The sequence below is a fragment of the Heptranchias perlo genome, unplaced genomic scaffold (assembly GCF_035084215.1).
Source record: "Heptranchias perlo isolate sHepPer1 unplaced genomic scaffold, sHepPer1.hap1 HAP1_SCAFFOLD_492, whole genome shotgun sequence".
NCBI classification, from domain to species: Eukaryota; Metazoa; Chordata; class Chondrichthyes; order Hexanchiformes; family Hexanchidae; genus Heptranchias; species Heptranchias perlo.
The window spans coordinates 152125-170000 of NW_027139508.1; the positions used below are offsets into that span (position 1 = coordinate 152125).

General features: G+C 49.9%; 1 protein-coding gene across 1 annotated transcript in view; it reads left to right on the forward strand.

Moving 5' to 3' along the window:
- Window positions 1–14925, forward strand: part of LOC137313926 (steroid hormone receptor ERR2-like) — a gene marked incomplete at its 3' end in the record, with an annotated part of 155348 nt that extends 140423 nt beyond the window's left edge. The window contains exons 3-4 of the mRNA XM_067979648.1: window positions 13400–13510; window positions 14764–14925. Coding sequence (XP_067835749.1) covers window positions 13400–13510; window positions 14764–14925 — 273 coding nt within the window. The remainder of the gene's footprint in view (window positions 1–13399; window positions 13511–14763) is intronic.
- Between the last annotated feature and the right edge of the window lie 2951 nt (window positions 14926–17876).

The following is a 17876-nucleotide window of genomic DNA, read 5'->3' on the forward strand; positions in this document are numbered from 1 at the left end:
TACCCCAGTGAGGGTCAGTGCCTGTGGAACTGTACCCCAGTGAGAGTCAGTGTCTGTGGAACTGTACCCCAGTGAGAGTCAGTTTGTGTGGAACTGTACCCCAGTGAGAGTCAGTGTCTGTGGAACTGTACCCCAGTGAGGGTCAGTGCCTGTGGAACTGTACCCCAGTGAGAGTCAGTGTCTGTGGAACTGTACCCCAGTGGGAGTCAGTGCCTGTGGAACTGTACCCCAGTGAGGGTCAGTGTCTGTGGAACTGTACCCCAGTGAGGGTCAGTGCCTGTGGAACTGTACCCCAGTGAGAGTCAGTGTCTGTGGAACTGTACCCCAGTGAGGGTCAGTGTCTGTGGAACTGTACCCCAGTGAGGGTCAGTGCCTGTGGAACTGTACCCCAGTGAGAGTCAGTGTCTGTGGAACTGTACCCCAGTGAGAGTCAGTTTGTGTGAAACTGTACCCCAGTGAGAGTCAGTGCCTGTGGATCTGTACCCCAGTGAGAGTCAGCGTCTGTGGAACTGTACCCCAGTGAGTGTCAGCGTCTGTGGAACTGTACCCCAGTGAGAGTCAGTGTCTGTGGAAATGTACCCCAGTGAGAGTCAGTGTCTGTGTGACTGTACCTCAGTGAGAGTCAGTGTCTGTGGAACTGTACCCCAGTGAGAGTCAGTTTGTGTGGAACTGTACCCCAGTGAGAGTCAGTGTGTGTGGAACTGTACCCCAGTGAGAGTCAGTGTCTGTGGAACTGTACCCCAGTGAGAGTCAGTTTGTGTGGAACTGTACCCCAGTGAGAGTCAGTGTGTGTGGAACTGTACCCCAGTGAGAGTCAGTGTCTGTGGAACTGTCCCCCAGCGAGGTTCAGTGTCTGTGGGACTGTACCAAAGTGAGAGTCAGTGTCTGTGGAACTGTACCCCAGTGAGAGTCAGTGCTTGTGGAACTGTACCCCAGTGAGAGTCAGTGTCTGTGGAACTGTACCCCAATGAGGGTCAGTGTCTGTGGAACTGTACCCCAGTGAGGGTCAGTGCCTGTGGAACTGTACCCCAGTGAGAGTCAGTGTCTGTGGAACTGTACCCCAGTGAGAGTCAGTGTCTGTGGAACTGTACCCCAGTGAGGGTCAGTATCTGTGGGACTGTACCCCAGTGAGAGTCAGTGCCTGTGGAACTGTACCCCAGTGAGAGTCAGTGTCTGTGGGACTGTACCCCATTGAGAGTCAGTGTCTGTGGAACTGTACCCCAGTGAGAGTCAGTGTCTGTGGAACTGTACCCCAGTGAGGGTCAGTGTCTGTGGGACTGTACCCCAGTGAGAGTCAGTGTCTGTGGAACTGTACCCCAGTGAGAGTCAGTGTCTGTGGGCCTGTACCCCAGTGAGAGTCATTGCCTGTGGAACTGTACCCCAGTAAGGGTCAGTATCTGTGGGACTGTACCCCAGTGAGAGTCAGTGTCTGTGGAACTGTACCCCAGTGAGAGTCAGTTTGTGTGGAACTGTACCCCAGTGAGAGTCAGTGTCTGTGGAACTGTCCCCCAGCGAGGTTCAGTGTCTGTGGAACTGTACCCCAGTGAGAGTCAGTGCCTGTGGAACTGTACCCCAGTGAGAGTCAGTGTCTGTGGAACTGTACCCCAGTGAGGGTCAGTGCCTGTGGAACTGTACCCCAGTGAGAGTCAGTGTCTGTGGAACTGTACCCCAGTGAGAGTCAGTGTCTGTGGAACTGTCCCCCAGCGAGGTTCAGTGTCTGTGGGACTGCACCCCAGTGAGAGTCAGTGTCTGTGGAACTGTACCCCAGTGAGGGTCAGTATCTGTGGGACTGTACCCCAGTGAGAGTCAGTGTCTGTGGAACTGTACCCCAGTGAGAGTCAGTGTCTGTGGAACTGTACCCCAGTGAGAGTCAGTGTGTGTGGAACTGTACCCCAGTGAGAGTCAGTGTCTGTGGAACTGTCCCCCAGTGAGAGTCAGTGTCTGTGGAACTGTACCCCAGTGAGAGTCAGTGTGTGTGGAACTGTACCCAAGTGAGGGTCAGTGTCTGTGGGACTGTACCCCAGTGAGAGTCAGTGTCTGTGGAACTGTACCCCAGTGAGGGTCAGTGTCTGTGGAACTATACCCCAGTGAGGGTCAGTGCCTGTGGAACTGTACCCCAGTGAGAGTCAGTGTCTGTGGAACTGTACCCCAGTGAGAGTCAGTTTGTGTGGAACTGTACCCCAGTGAGGGTCAGTATCTGTGGGACTGTACCCCAGTGAGAGTCAGTGTCTGTGGAACTGTACCCCAGTGAGAGTCAGTGTCTGTGGAACTGTACCCCAGTGAGAGTCAGTGTGTGTGGAACTGTACCCCAGTGAGAGTCAGTGTCTGTGGAACTGTCCCCCAGTGAGAGTCAGTGTCTGTGGAACTGTACCCCAGTGAGAGTCAGTGTGTGTGGAACTGTACCCAAGTGAGGGTCAGTGTCTGTGGGACTGTACCCCAGTGAGAGTCAGTGTCTGTGGAACTGTACCCCAGTGAGGGTCAGTGTCTGTGGAACTATACCCCAGTGAGGGTCAGTGCCTGTGGAACTGTACCCCAGTGAGAGTCAGTGTCTGTGGAACTGTACCCCAGTGAGAGTCAGTTTGTGTGGAACTGTACCCCAGTGAGAGTCAGTGCCTGTGGATCTGTACCCCAGTGAGAGTCAGCGTCTGTGGAACTGTCCCCCAGTGAGTGTCAGCGTCTGTGGAACTGTACCCCAGTGAGAATCAGTGTCTGTGTGACTGTACCCCAGTGAGAGTCAGTTTGTGTGGAACTGTACCCCAGTGAGAGTCAGTTTGTGTGGAACTGTACCCCAGTGACAGTCAGTGTGTGTGGAACTGTACCCCAGTGAGAGTTAGTGTCTGTGGAACTGTCCCCCAGCGAGGTTCAGTGTCTGTGGGACTGTACCCCAGTGAGAGTCAGTGTCTGTGGAACTGTACCCCAGTGAGAGTCAGTGCTTTTGGAACTGTACCCCAGTGAGAGTCAGTGTCTGTGGAACTGTACCCCAATGAGGGTCTGTGTCTGTGGAACTGTACCCCAGTGAGGGTCAGTGCCTGTGGAACTGTACCCCAGTGAGAGTCAGTGTCTGTGGAACTGTACCCCAGTGAGAGTCAGTGTCTGTGGGACTGTACCCCAGTGAGAGTCAGTGTGTGTGGAACTGTACCCCAGTGAGAGTCAGTGTCTGTGGAACTGTACCCCAGTGAGAGTCAGTTTGTGTGGAACTGTACCCCAGTGAGAGTCAGTGTCTGTGGAACTGTACCCCAGTGAGGGTCAGTGCCTGTGGAACTGTACCCCAGTGAGAGTCAGTGTCTGTGGAACTGTACCCCAGTGAGAGTCAGTTTGTGTCGAACTGTACCCCAGTGAGAGTCAGTGTCTGTGGAACTGTACCCCAATGAGGGTCAGTGTCTGTGGAACTGTACCCCAGTGAGGGTCAGTGCCTGTGGAACTGTACCCCAGTGAGAGTCAGTGTCTGTGGAACTGTACCCCAGTGAGAGTCAGTGTCTGTGGAACTGTACCCCAGTGAGAGTCAGTGCCTGTGGAACTGTACCCCAGTGAGAGTCAGTGTCTGTGGAACTGTACCCCAATGAGAGTCAGTTTGTGTGGAACTGTACCCCAGTGAGAGTCAGTGTCTGTGGGACTGTACCCCATTGAGAGTCAGTGTCTGTGGAACTGTACCCCAGTGAGCATCAGTGTCTGTGGAACTGTACCCCAGTGAGAGTCAGTGTCTGTGGGACTGTACCCCATTGATGGTCAGTGTCTGTGGAACTGTACCCCAGTGAGAGTCAGTGTCTGTGGAACTGTACCCCAGTGAGAGTCAGTGTCTATGGGACTGTACCCCATTGAGAGTCAGTGTCTGTGGAACTGTACCCCTGTGAGAGTCAGTGTCTGTGGAACTGTACCCCAGTGAGGGTCAGTGTCTGTGGGACTGTACCCCAGTGAGAGTCAGTTTGTGTGGAACTGTACCCCAGTGAGAGTCAGTGTCTGTGGAACTGTAGCCCAATGAGAGTCAGTGTGTGTGGAACTGTACCCCAGTGAGAGTCAGTGTCTGTGGGACTGTACCCCAGTGAGGGTCAGTGCCTGTGGAAATGTCCCCCTGTGAGAGTCAGTGCCTGTGGAAATGTACCCCAGTGAGGGTCAGTGCCTGTGGAACAGTACCCCAGTGAGAGTCAGTGTCTGTGGAACTGTACCCCAGTGAGAGTCAGTGCCTGTGGAACTGTACCCCAGTGAGAGTCAGTGCCTGTGGAACTGTACCCCAGTGAGAGTCAGTGTCTGTGGAACTGTATCCCAGTGAGAGTCAGTGTGTGTGGAACTGTGCCCCAGTGAGAGTCAGTGTCTGTGGAACTGTACCCCAGTGAGAGTCAGTGTCTGTGGAACTGTACCCCAGTGAGAGTCAGTGCCTGTGGAACTGTACCCCAGTGAGGGTCAGTATCTGTGGGACTGTACCCCAGTGAGAGTCAGTGTCTGTGGAACTGTACCCCAGTGAGAGTCAGTGTCTGTGGAACTGTACCCCAGTGAGGGTCAGTGCCTGTGGAAATGTACCCAAGTGAGGATCAGTGTCTGTGGGACTGTACCCCAGTGAGAGTCAGTGTCTGTGGAACTGTACCCCAGTGAGGGTCAGCGTCTGTGGAACTGTCCCCCAGTGAGAGTCAGTGCCTGTGGAACTGTACCCCAGTGAGAGTCAGTGTCTGTGGAACTGTACCCCAGTGAGAGTCAGTGTCTGTGGAACTGTACCCCAGTGAGGGTCAGTGTCTGTGGGACTGTACCCCAGTGAGAGTCAGTGTCTGTGGAACTGTACCCCAGTGAGAGTCAGTGCCTGTGGAACTGTACCCCAGTGAGGGTCAGTGTCTGTGGAACTGTACCCCAGTGAGAGTCAGTGTCTGTGGAACTGTAGACTGCACTACATAAAGTTTGAGGCTGTCTGACCGTCATCGAAAATTTGCAGCACAGCAGGAGGCCATTCGGCCCATCGTGTCTGCGCCGGCTGAAAATGAACCACCCGGCCTAATCCCACTTCCCCACACTTGGTCCGTAGCCCTGTAGGTTCCGGCTCTTCAGGTGCACATCCAGGTACTTTTTAAATGAGTTGAGGGTTTCTGCCTCTCCCGCCCTCTCAGGCAGTGAGTTCCAGACCCCACCACCCTCTCGGGGGAAAAAATTCTCTTCAGCTCCCCTCTAATCCTTCCACCAATTACTTTAAATCTATGTCCCCTGGTTATTGATCCCTCCGCTAAGGGAAATAGGTCCTTCCTATCCACTCTATCTCGGCCCCTCATAATTTTATACACCTCAATTAAATCTCCCCTCAGCCTCCTTTGTTCCAAGGAGAACAACCCCAGCCTATCCAATCTTTCCTCATAGCTAAAATTCTCCAGTCCCGGCAACATCCTCGTAAATCTCCTCTGCACCCTCTCTAGTGCAATCACATCCTTCCTGTAATGTGGTGACCAGAACTGTACACAGTACCCAAGCTGTGGTCTAACCAATGTTTTACACAGTTCCAGCATAACCTCCCTGCTCTTATATTCTCTGCCTTGGCTAATAAAGGAAAGTATCCCATATGCCTTCTGAACCACCTTATCTACCTGTCCTGCTACCTTCAGGGATCTGTGGACATGCACTCCAAGGTCCCTCACTTCCTCTACACCTCTCAGTATCCTCCCATTTATTGTATACTCCCTTGCCTTGTTTGCCCTCCCCAAATGCATTACCTCACACTTCTCCGGATTGAACTCTATTTGCCACTTTTCTGCCCACCTGACCAGTCCATTGATATCTTCCTGCAGTCTACAGCTTTCCTCCTCACTCTAACCACACGGCTAATTTTTGTATCATCTGCAAACTTCTTGATCATGCCCCCTACGTTTTAGTCCAAATCATTAATGTATACCACAAAAAGCAAGGGACCGAGTACTGAGCCCTGCGGAACCCCACTGGAAACAGCCTTCCAGTCACAAAAACACCCGTCGACCATTACCCTTTGCTTTCTGTCACTGAGCCAATTTTGGATCCAATTTGCCACTTTCCCTTGGATCCCATGGGCTTTTACTTTTTTGACCAGTCTGCCATGTGGGACCTTCTCAAAAGCCTTGCTAAAATCCTTGTACACGACATCAAACGCGCTACCCTCATCGACCCTCCTTGTTACCTGCTCAAAGAATTCAATCAAGTTCGTCAGATACGACCTTCCCTTAACAAATCCATGCTGACTGTCCTTGTTATAGTTCATTTTCGGACTGGCAACCAGTAACCAGTGGTGTTCCACAGGGGTCGGTGCTGGGTCCCCAACTCTTTACAATCTATATTAACGATTTGGAGGAGGGGACCGAGTGCAACATATCAAAATTTGCAGATGATACAAAGATGGGAGGGAAAGTAGAGAGTGAGGAGGACATAAAAAACCTGCAAGGGGATATAGACAGGCTGGGTGAGTGGGCGGAGATTTGGCAGATGCAATATGATATTGGAAAATGTGAGTTTATGCACTTTGGCAGGAAAAATCAGAGAGCAAGTTATTTTCTTAATGGCGAGAGACTGGAAAGTACTGCAGTACAAAGGGATCTGGGGGTCCTAGTGCAAGAAAATCAAAAAGTTGGTATGCAGGTGCAGCAGGTGATCAAGAAAGCCAACGGAATGTTGGCTTTTATTGCTCGGGGGATAGAATATAAAAACAAGGAGGTATTGCTGCAGTTATATAAGGTATTGGTGAGACCGCACCTGGAATACTGCATACAGTTTTGGTCTCCATACTTATAAAAGACATACTTGCTCTCGAGGCAGTACAAAGAAGGTTCACTCGGTTAATCCCGGGGATGAGGGGGCGGACATATGAGGAGAGGTTGAGTAGATTGGGACTCTACTCATTGGAGTTCAGAAGAATGAGAGGCGATCTTATTGAAACATGTAAGATTGTGAAGGGTCTTGATCGGGTGGATGCGGTAAGGATGTTCCCAAAGATGGGTGAAACTAGAACTAGGGGGCATAATCTTAGAATAAGGGGCTGCTCTTTCAAAACTGAGATGAGGAGAAACTTCTTCACTCAGAGGGTGGTAGGTCTGTGGAATTTGCTGCCCCAGGAAGCTGTGGAAGCTACATCATTAGATAAATTTAAAACAGAAATAGACAGTTTCCTAGAAGTAAAGGGAATTAGGGGTTATGGGGAGCGGGCAGGAAATTGGACATGAAGCTGAGTTCGGATCGGTCAATGCCCTGTGGGTGGCGGAGAGGGCCCAGGGGCTATGTGGCCGGGTCCTGCTCCGACTTCTTGTGTTCTTTAGATTTGTGGTTGGGATCAGATCAGCCATGACCTTATTGAATGGCGGAGCAGGCTCGAGGGGCCGATTGGCCTACTCCTGCTCCAATTTCTTATGTTCTTATGTTCTTATTAGTCCGTGCCTTTCTAAGTGACGGTTTATCCTGTCCCTCAGAATTGATTCCAATAATTTGCCCACCACCGAGGTTAGACTGACTGGCCTGGAATTACTCGGTCTATCCCTCGCTCCCTTTTTCATCGAATCATAAAAACGTTACAGCACGGAAGGAGGCCATTCGGCCCATCGAGTCTGCGCCGGCTCTCTGCAAGAGCAATCCAGCTAGTCCCACTCCCCCGCCCTTTCCCAACAGCCCTGCAAATTTTTTCTTTTCAAGTATTTATCCAGTTCCCTTTTGAAGGCCATGATTGAATCTGCCTCCATCACCCCCTCGGGCTGTGCATTCCAGATCCTAACCACTCGCTGTGTAAAAAAAAGTTTTCCCTCATGTCACCTTTGGTTCTTTCACCAATCCCCTTAAATCTGTGTCCTCTGGTTCTCGACCCTTCCACCAATGGGAACAGTTTCTCTCTATCTACTCTGTCTGGACCCATCATGATTTTGAACACCTCGATCAAATCTCCTCACAACCTTCTCTGTTCCAAGGAGAACAACCCCAGCTTCTCTAGTCTATCCACGTAACTAAAGTCCCTCATCCCTGGAATCATTCTAGTAAATCTCTTCTGCACCCTCTCTAAGGCCTTCACATCTTTCCTAAAGTGCGGTGCCCAGAACTGGACACAATACTCCAGTTGTGGCCGAACCAGTGTTTTATAAAGGTTCATCATGACTTCCTTGCTTTTGTACTCTGTGCCTCTATTTATAAAGCCCACGATCCCATTTGCCTTTTTAACCACTTTCTCAACCTGCCCTGCCACCTTCAACGATTTGTGCACATATACCCCCAGATCTCTCTGTTCCCCTTTTGGAATTGTGCCCTCTAGTTTATATTGCCTCTCCTCGTTCTTCCTACCGAAATGTATCACTTCACATTTTTCTGCGTTAAATTTCATCTGCCACGTGTCCGCCCATTCCGCCAGCCTGTCTATATCCTCTTGAAATCTATCACTATCCTCCTCACTGTTCACTACACTTCCAAGTTTTGTGTCATCTGCAAATTTTGAAATTGTGCCCTGTACACCCAAGTCCAAGTCATTAATATATATCAAGAAAAGCAGTGGTCCCAGCACTGACCCCTGGGGAACACCACTGTACACCTCCCTCCAGTCCGAAAAACAACCGTTCACCACTACTCTCTGTTTCCTGTCCGTTAACCAATTCTGTATCCATGTTGCTACTGCCCCCTTTATTCCATGGGCTTCAATCTTGATGATAAGCCTATTATGCGGCACTTTATCAAACGCCATTTGAAAGTCCATATACACCACATCCACCGCATTGCCCTCATCGACCCTCTCTGTTACCTCATTAAAAAACTCTATCAGGTTCGTTAAACACGATTTGCCTTTAACAAATCCGTGCTGGCTTTCCCCAATCAATCCACACTCGTAACCAAGTGACTGTTAATTCTGTCCCGGATTATTGTTTCTAAAAGTTCCCCCACCACTGAGGTTAAACTGACTGGCCTGTAGTTGCTGGGTTTATCCTTACACCCTTTTTTGAACAAGGGTGTAACATTTGCAATTCTCCAGTCCTCTGGCACCACCCCCGTATCTAAGGATGTTTGGAAGATTATGCCCAGTACCTCCGCAATTTCCACCCTTACTTCCCTCAGCAACCTAGGATGCATCCCATCCGGACCGGGTGACTTATCTACTTTAAGTACAGCTAGCCTTTCCAGTACCTCCTCTTTATCAATTTTTAGCCCATTCAGTATCTCAACTATATCTTCCTTTAAACAACGGTACAATGTTAGCAGTCCTCCAATCCTCCGGCACGACACCTGTATCCAGGGAGGATGGAAAATGATGGTCAGAGCCTCCGCTATTTCCTCCCTGGCTTCTCTTAACAGCCTGGGATACATTTCATCCGGACCTGGTGATTTATCTATTTTCAAAGATGCTAATCCCCTTAATACTTCCTCTCTCACTATGTTTATCCCATCCAATATTTCACACTCCTCCTCCTTAACTACAATCTCTGCATCGTCCCCCTCTTTTGTGAAGACAGAAGCAAAGTATTCATTAAGAACCAAACCCACATCTTCCACCTCCACACGTAGGTTACCTTTTTGATCTCTAATCGGCCCTACTCTTTCCTCAGTTATCCTCTTGCTCTTTATGTATCTAAAAACATTTTTGGGTTTTCTTTGATTTTACTTGCCAGTATTTTTTCATGCCCTCTCTTTGCTTTCCTAATTTCCTGTTTAATTTCACCCCTGCACTTTCTATCCTCCTCTCGGCTTTCTGCAGTATTGAGCTCTCGGTGTCTGACATAAATTTCCCTTTTTTGCCCTATCTTACCCTGTGTGCTCCTTGTCATCCAGGGGGCTCTAGATTTGGGAATCTCACCCTTTCTCTTTGTGGGAACATGTTTACTCTGAACCCTCACTATCTCTCCCTTGAATCTCTCCCACTGCTCTGACACTGATTTACCTTCAAGTAGCTGTTTCCAGTCCACTTTTGCTGAATCACTTCTCAGCTTAGTAAAATTGGCCTTTCCCCAATTGAGAACTTTTACTCCTGTTCTATCTCTGTCCTTTTCCATAACTATGCTAAATCGAACTGAATTATGGTCACTATCTCCAAAATACTCTCCCACTGATTCTCCTTCCACCTGCCCAGCTTCATTCCCTAAAACTAAATCCAGAACTGCCCCCTCTCTTGTTGGGCTTGTTACATACTGGCTAAAAAAGTTCCCCTGAATGCAATTTAAGAATTCTGCTCCCTCTATACCCTTCACACTGATTGTATCCCAGTTAATATTCGGGTGGTTGAAATCCTTTATCACTGCCTGTTGTTTTTGCACTTCTCAGAAAGTTACCTGCATCTTTGCTCCTCTATCTCCCTCTGACCGTTTGGGGGTCTATAGTTCACTCCCAGCAATGTGACTGCCCCTTTTTTGTTCCTTAGCTCAACCCATAAGGCCTCATTTAATGATCCTTCTAACATATCATCCCTCCTCACAGCTGGAATTGTTTCTTTAACTAATATTGCCCCCCACTCTTTTTTTATCCCGTTCTCTATCTCGTCTGAAAACCCTGTAACCAGGAACGTTGAGCTGCCATTCCTGCCCCTCTTTAAGCCATGTTTCAGTAGTAGTGATGACATCGTACTGCCCTGTGTCTATCTGTGCTCTCAGCTCATCCGCCTTATTCACTCAACTCCTTGCATTGAGGTAAATACAATTAAGCTCTGCCAAACTCCTTTGTTGTTTATTTTCTAACTTTTGTTCCCTCTGCCTTCCAGACTCACTTACTAATTTTCTACCTTCCATTTCCAGTTCCGAGTTTATCCCATCTCCCTGCCAAACTAGTTTAAACCCTCCCCCACAGCACTAGCAAACCTCCCCGCGAGGACATTAGTCCCGGCCCTGTTGAGGTGCACCCTGTCCAGCCTGTACAGGTCCCACCTCCCCCAGGACCGGTCCCAATGCCCCAGGAATCTAAAGCCCTCCCTCCTGCACCATCTCTCCAGCCACGCATTCATCTGCTCTATCCTCCTATTTCTATACTCGCCAGCGTGTGGCACTGGGAGTAATCCGGAGATTACTACCCTTGAGGTCCTGCTTATTAATCTTTTTCCCAACTCCTTAAAATCTGCCTGCAGGACCTCATCCCTCTTTCTGACTATGACATTGGTACCGATATAGACCACGACCTCCAGCTGTTCACTCTCCCCCTCCAGAATGTTCTGCAGTCGCTCAGTGACATCCTTGACCCTGGCACCAGGGAGGCAACATACCATCCTGGAATCACGTCTGCAGAAATGCCTGCCTGGTCCTCTAACTATAGAATCCCCTATCAGTATTGATCTCCTGACCTTTCTCCTCCCCCTGTACAGCTGAGCCACCCATGGTGCTGTGGTCTTGGCTCTGGCTGCACTCCCCAGGGGAACCCTCTCCCTCACTAGTACTGGTTGGAGAGTGAGATGCCCTCAGGGGACTCCTGCACTACCTGCCTGGTCCTCCTTGTCTGTCTGGCGGTCACCCAGTCCCTCTCTGCCTGCACTTTCTTGACCTCGCGGATACACTGCAGTGACGCCAGCTGCTGCTCTATCTACCCTATCAATTCCTTTCAAAATCCTAAGCAGCTCAATCAAATCACCCCTTAACCTTCTTTATTCCAGGGAATACAAGCCTAATCTCTCCTCATAATCTAACCCTGGGAGCCCTGGTAATATTCTGGTGAATCTGGGCTGCACTCCCTCCAAGGCCAATATCTCCTTTCTAAGGTGCGGTGCCCAGAACTGTACCCAGTGCTCCAGATGTGGTCCAGGGCTTTGTATAACTGGAGCAAAACTTCCTCCCCTTTATATTCTGGCCCTCTCGTTACAAAGGCTAACATTCCATTAGCCTTTTTGATTATTTTTTGTACCTGCTGTATTTTAGTGATCTGTGTACCTGGGCCCCTAAATCTCTTTCAACCTCCACTGTTCCGAGCTTTTCACCATTTCAAAAATACTCGGATTGATCCTTTTTTGGTCCAAAATGGATGAGCTCACACTTACCTGTGTTGAAATCCATCTGCCCCAGTTTTGCCCACTCACTGACTCTCTCAATGTCTCTTTGTAATTTTATGCTCCCGTCTCCTGGACTTACTACTCCACCAATCATTGTGTCATCGGCAAACTTGGATATCTGGCTGTCTGTGGTGGGAATGCTGACTGTACCAGTTAATTCACAGGCCGAAGATCAAACCAAGAACTTTCCATAGGCAGCACATGTACGAGGAGACACTGACTGGACAATCCATGGATTGTTTGAGTCTCTTCAGGGAGCGGACATCACCTTAACCTCTATCTGAGTTGCAACTGAACCCAGGCCCCAGAGGTGAATTGGCAGTGACTGCTCTACTGGACCAATCAGTCCCCAATAGATGACGCCTTCATCCCCTTTGATGTCCCGATGACGACCGGGCCATGAGGGACAGGGTGTGTCACCTCATCATCTCCTCATTCTGTGATGATTCTACTGCTCGGGCCCAGCCCAGTGTCACATCCTCCCCTTTTTCTCCACAAGGTACCAAGTATTGCCAAGTGAGAAAAGTCACTCGGCCCTTCTGTAAGGCCCTGGTAGCCCTGAATTACCCATTCCGCAGTTCTAGTTTGAAGTTCTTGTCACGATATAAAGCGTGAGACACACTTAAGTTCTGGACAATTCTTCAACTCTGCTTCAGAATGTTTTAGCACCAAATGAGCAGTTAGAGGGGCAGGTCAAGTCAATCAGACACTTACACAACATCCCAACACAGAACATTACCCGTCCACCATCACATCTCCCCCTATCCCACCCACCCACCATCTCCCTCTATCCCTCACACCCACCCACCCACCCACCATCTCCCCATATCCCACAATCTCACCAACTTTTACTTTGGCGGTAACCGTGCGTACACGAGTGTAAACGGGATTCTGTTGAAGTTAAAACGCAGTGCGGGAGAATTCCGGTCTGTGAGGGAGCTCTTCAGTCTCACTGTACAACGGTCTATCACTCAAGTACCAAGGAGGACACACAATAGGGAAATATCACGGGCATTGCAGCAGGCACCAGCAAATGGGCTGGGAATGTTTTTAACTCTCTCTATCTCTCTCCCTCCCTTTCTCTGTCCCTCCCACACCCTCTCTGTCTCTTTCTCTCTCCTTCCCTCTCTTCCTCTTTCTCTCTCCTTCCCTCTCTTTCTCTTTCTCTCTCCTTCTTACCCTCTTCCTATTTCTGTCTCTGTCTCTCTTTCTCTCTCACCTTTCCTGCTCTCCCCACTCTCCCATCCCCTCCCTCTCCCTCTCTCACTCCCCTCCCTCTCTATCTCCATCCCTCTCTATTTCCCCTCGCTCTCTCTCCACACCCTCTTCCCCTCCTCCCTCTTCCCCTCCTCCCCCTCTCTCCCTCCCCCTCTCTCCCTCCCCCTCTCCCCTCCCTCTCTCCTCTCCCCCTCTCCCCCTCCCCCCCAACTCTCCCCTCCCACCCCCCCCCTCTCTCTCTGTCCCCTCCCGCCCCAGGTGTGCGTCTGGATCGAGTGCGAGGAGGACGTCAGAAATACAAGCGAAGGATCGATGCGGAGAACAGCTCCTACCTCTCCCTGCAGCTCCCTCCACCGGCCAAGAAACCACGTAACTATTAATGTGGATGAGGCAGTAATGTCGAGGGGCCACTGCACCCGACACAACGCGGTCCCTGCTCCCGACACAACGCGGTCCCTGCTCCCGACACAACGCGGTCCCTGCTCCGACGCAACTCTGTATCTAACCCGTGCTGTACCTGCCCTGGGAGTGTTTGATGGGACAGTGTAGAGGGAGCTTTACTCTGTATCTAACCCTGTACCTGCCCTGGGAGTGTTTGATGGGACAGTGTAGAGGGAGCTTTACTCTGTATCTAACCCTGTACCTGCCCTGGGAGTGTTTGATGGGACAGTGCAGAGGGAGCTTTACTCTGTATCTAACCCGTGCTGTACCTGCCCTGGGAGTGTTTGATGGGACAGTGTAGAGGGAGCTTTACTCTGTATCTAACCCTGTACCTGCCCTGGGAGTGTTTGATGGGACAGTGTAGAGGGAGCTTTACTCTGTATCTAACCCTGTACCTGCCCTGGGAGTGTTTGATGGGACAGTGCAGAGGGAGCTTTACTCTGTATCTAACCCTGTACCTGCCCTGGGAGTGTTTGATGGGACAGTGTAGAGGGAGCTTTACTCTGTATCTAACCCGTGCTGTACCTGCCCTGGGAGTGTTTGACGGGACAGTGTAGAGGGAGCTTTACTCTGTATCTAACCCGTGCTGTACCTGCCCTGGGAGTGTTTGATGGGACAGTGTAGAGGGAGCTTCACTCTGTACCTTTCATTGGGCCCTACATTGTGATGGAGCCTGTTCCAATCCCAGAGCCTGTAAGTGGATCAGTGAAGGGGCAGACGTGGCAACAATCATATTTGACCTGGTGCCCAATCTGGTGAGCAGCAGAGTTGGGAGAGTGAGGGTCCAGGCTGTTGTCAAGTTTGGCCTCAGTTTATCTTCATCCTCCAACACTTTGAGTGTGATTGTACTGGGCTCAGGGTCTGAGCACTGGGGTCAGGGTCTGAACTCTGAGCACTGGGCTCAGGGTCTGAGCACTGGGGTCAGGGTCTGAGCACTGGGGTCAGGGTCTGAACTCTGAGCACTGGGGTCAGGGTCTGAGCACTGGGGTCAGGGTCTGAGCACTGGGGTCAGGATCTGAGCACTGGGGTCAGGATCTGAGCACTGGGGTCAGGGTCTGAGCACTGGGGTCAGGATCTGAGCACTGGGGTCAGGGTCTGAACTCTGAGCACTCGGGTCAGGGTCTGAACTCTGAGCACTCGGGTCAGGGTCTGAACTCTGACTACATTCTCTCTCCTTGCAGTGAGTAAAATTGTTTCCCATCTCCTGGTCGCGGAACCGGAGAAGATTTACGCCATGCCGGATCCCACTGTCCCCGAGACCGATATTAAGGCACTGACCACACTGTGCGATCTGGCGGACCGAGAGCTGGTGGTCATCATTGGCTGGGCCAAGCACATCCCAGGTAAGGAGGCCGCCTGCAACGGAAGAGAGCTTCATCCCATAATACCCATCATTCTCAGTGTGCTGTATACCACTGCCCTTGTGGGTTGTACCTCTACACCTCCCCCATTAGTGTCCCCCCATGGGAGTGTTTGATGGGACAGTGTAGAGGGAGCTTTACTCTGTATCTACATAGGAACATAAGAACATAAGAAATAGGAGCAGGAGTAGGCCAATCGGCCCCTCGAGCCTGCTCCGCCATTCAATAAGATCATGGCTGATCTGATCCTAACCTCAAATCTAAATTCATGTCCAATTTCCTGCCCGCTCCCCGTAACCCCTAATTCCCTTTACTTCTAGGAAACTGTCTATTTCTGTTTTAAATTTATTTAATGATGTAGCTTCCACAGCTTCCTGGGGCAGCAAATTCCACAGACCTACTACCCTCTGAGTGAAGAAGTTTCTCCTCATCTCAGTTTTGAAAGAGCAGCCCCTTATTCTAAGATTATGTCCCCTAGTTCCAGTTTCACCCATCCTTGGGAACATCCTTACCGCATCCACCCGATCATGCCCCTTCACAATCTTATATGTTTCAATAAGATCGCCTCTCATTCTTCTGAACTCCAATGAGTAGAGTCCCAATCCACTCAACCTCTCCTCATATGTCCACCCCCTCATCCCCGGGATTAACCGAGTGAACCTTCTTTGTACTGCCTCGAGAGCAAGTATGTCTTTTCTCAAGTATGGAGACCAAAACTGTATGCAGTATTCCAGGTGCGGTCTCACCAATACCTTATATAACTGCAGCAATACCTCCCTGTTTTTATATTCTATCCCCCGAGCAATAAAAGCCAACATTCCGTTGGCCTTCTTGATCACCTGCTGCACCTGCATACTAACTTTTTGATTTTCTTGCACTGGGACCCCCAGATCCCTTTGTACTGCAGTACTTTCCAGTTTCTCGCCATTAAGATAATAACCTGCTCTCTGATTTTTCCTGCCAAAGTGCATAACCTCACATTTTCCAATATTGTATTGCATCTGCCAAATCTCCGCCCACTCACCCAGCCTGTCTATATCCCCTTGTAGGTTTTTTATGTCCTCCTCACTCTCTACTTTCCCTCCCATCTTTGTATCATCTGTAAACTTTGATATGTTACACTCGGTCCCCTCCTCCAAATCGTTAATATAGATTGTAAAGAGTTGGGGACCCAGCACCGACCCCTGCGGAACACCATTGGCTACTGGTTACCAGTCCGAGAATGAACCATTTATCCCAACTCTCTGCTTCCTGTTAGATAACCAATCCTCCACCCATGCCAGAATATTACCCCCAATCCAGTGATTCTTTATCTTGAGCAATAATCTTTTATGTGGCACCTTGTCGAATGCCTTCTGGAAGTCTAAATACACTACGTCCACTGGTTCCCCTTTATCCACCCTATACGTTATGTCCTCAAAGAACTCAAGCAAATTTGTCAGACATGACTTCCCCTTCGTAAAACCATGCTGACTTTGTCCTATTAAATTATGTTTATCCAAATGTTCCGCTACTGTCTCCTTAATAATAGATTCCAAAATATTACCCACCACAGATGTTAGGCTAACTGGTCTATAATTTCCAGCCTTCTGCCTATTACCTTTTTTAAATAAGGGTGTTACATTAGCAGTTTTCCAATCTGCCGGGACCTTTGCCGAGTCCAGAGAATTTTGGAAAATTATTACCAAAGCATCCACAATCCCTACTGCCACTTCCCTCAAGACCCTAGGATGTAAGCCATCAGGTCCAGGGGATTTATCCGCCTTGAGTCCCATTAATTTACTGAGTACCAATTCCTTAGTAATTTTAATTGTATTTAGCTCCTCCCCCCTAGAGCACCCTGTTTGTCCAGTGTTGGGATATTCTTAGTGTCCTCTACCGTAAAGACTGAAACAAAATATTTGTTCAGCATTTTTGCCATCTCCATGTTTCCCACCATTAATTTCCCGGTCTCATCCTCTAAGGGACCTACGTTTGCCTTAGCCACCCTTTTTCTTTTTATATAACTGTAGAAACTCTTGCTATCTGTTTTTATATTTTTTGCTAATTTATTTTCATAATCTAACTTCCCTTTCTTAATCAATCCTTTAGTTACTTTTTGCTGTCTTGAAGACTTCCCAATCTTCGATCCTCCCACTAAGTTTGGCTACCTTATTGTGTAACCCCGTGTTGTACCATCCCCATCAAATTATCCCAGGGCAGGTACAGGGTAGGAATTGATTCACTCTCGCCTGGTACTGTACGGTACGATCTGCATGTGCCTCATTGTCAGCTCCTTGTACTGTACACGGGGTAAAAGGGAACGATTCACTCCCACCTGGGACTGTACGGCCCGTGTGTCTCAGTGTCAAGGCTCCTGTCGATGTCCAGCACACAGCCTGTCTGAATGATACTCTCCTGTGCAGCTACAGATGATGGATGACTGGGTTAGTTTCTCTGAGATGACTTGGTAGGTGTTCCCCAGCAGCTGCTCTCTCTCTCTCTCTCCCTATGTGTCTCTGCCCCTCTCTCTTGCCCCCTCTCTCTCTCTCTGCCCCTCTCTCTCTCTCTGCCCCTCTCTCTCTCTCTGCCCCTCTCTCTCTCTCTGCCTCTCTCTGCCCCTCTCTCTCTCTGCCCCTCTCTCTCTCTCTGCCCCTCTCTCTGCCCCTCTCTCTCTCTCTGCCCCTCTCTCTCTCTCTGCCCCTCTCTCTCTCTCTGCCCCCTCTCTCTCTCTCTGCCTCTCTCTCCCCCTCTCTCTCTCTGCCCCTCTCTCTCTCTCTGCCTCTCTCTCCCCCTCTCTCTCTCTGCCCCTCTCTCTCTCTCTGCCCCTCTCTCTCTCTCTCTGCCCCTCTCTCTCTCTCTGCCCCTCTCTCTCTCTGCCTCTCTCTCCCCCTCTCTCTCTCTGCCCCTCTCTCTCTCTCTGCCCCTCTCTCTGCCCCTCTCTCTCTCTCTGC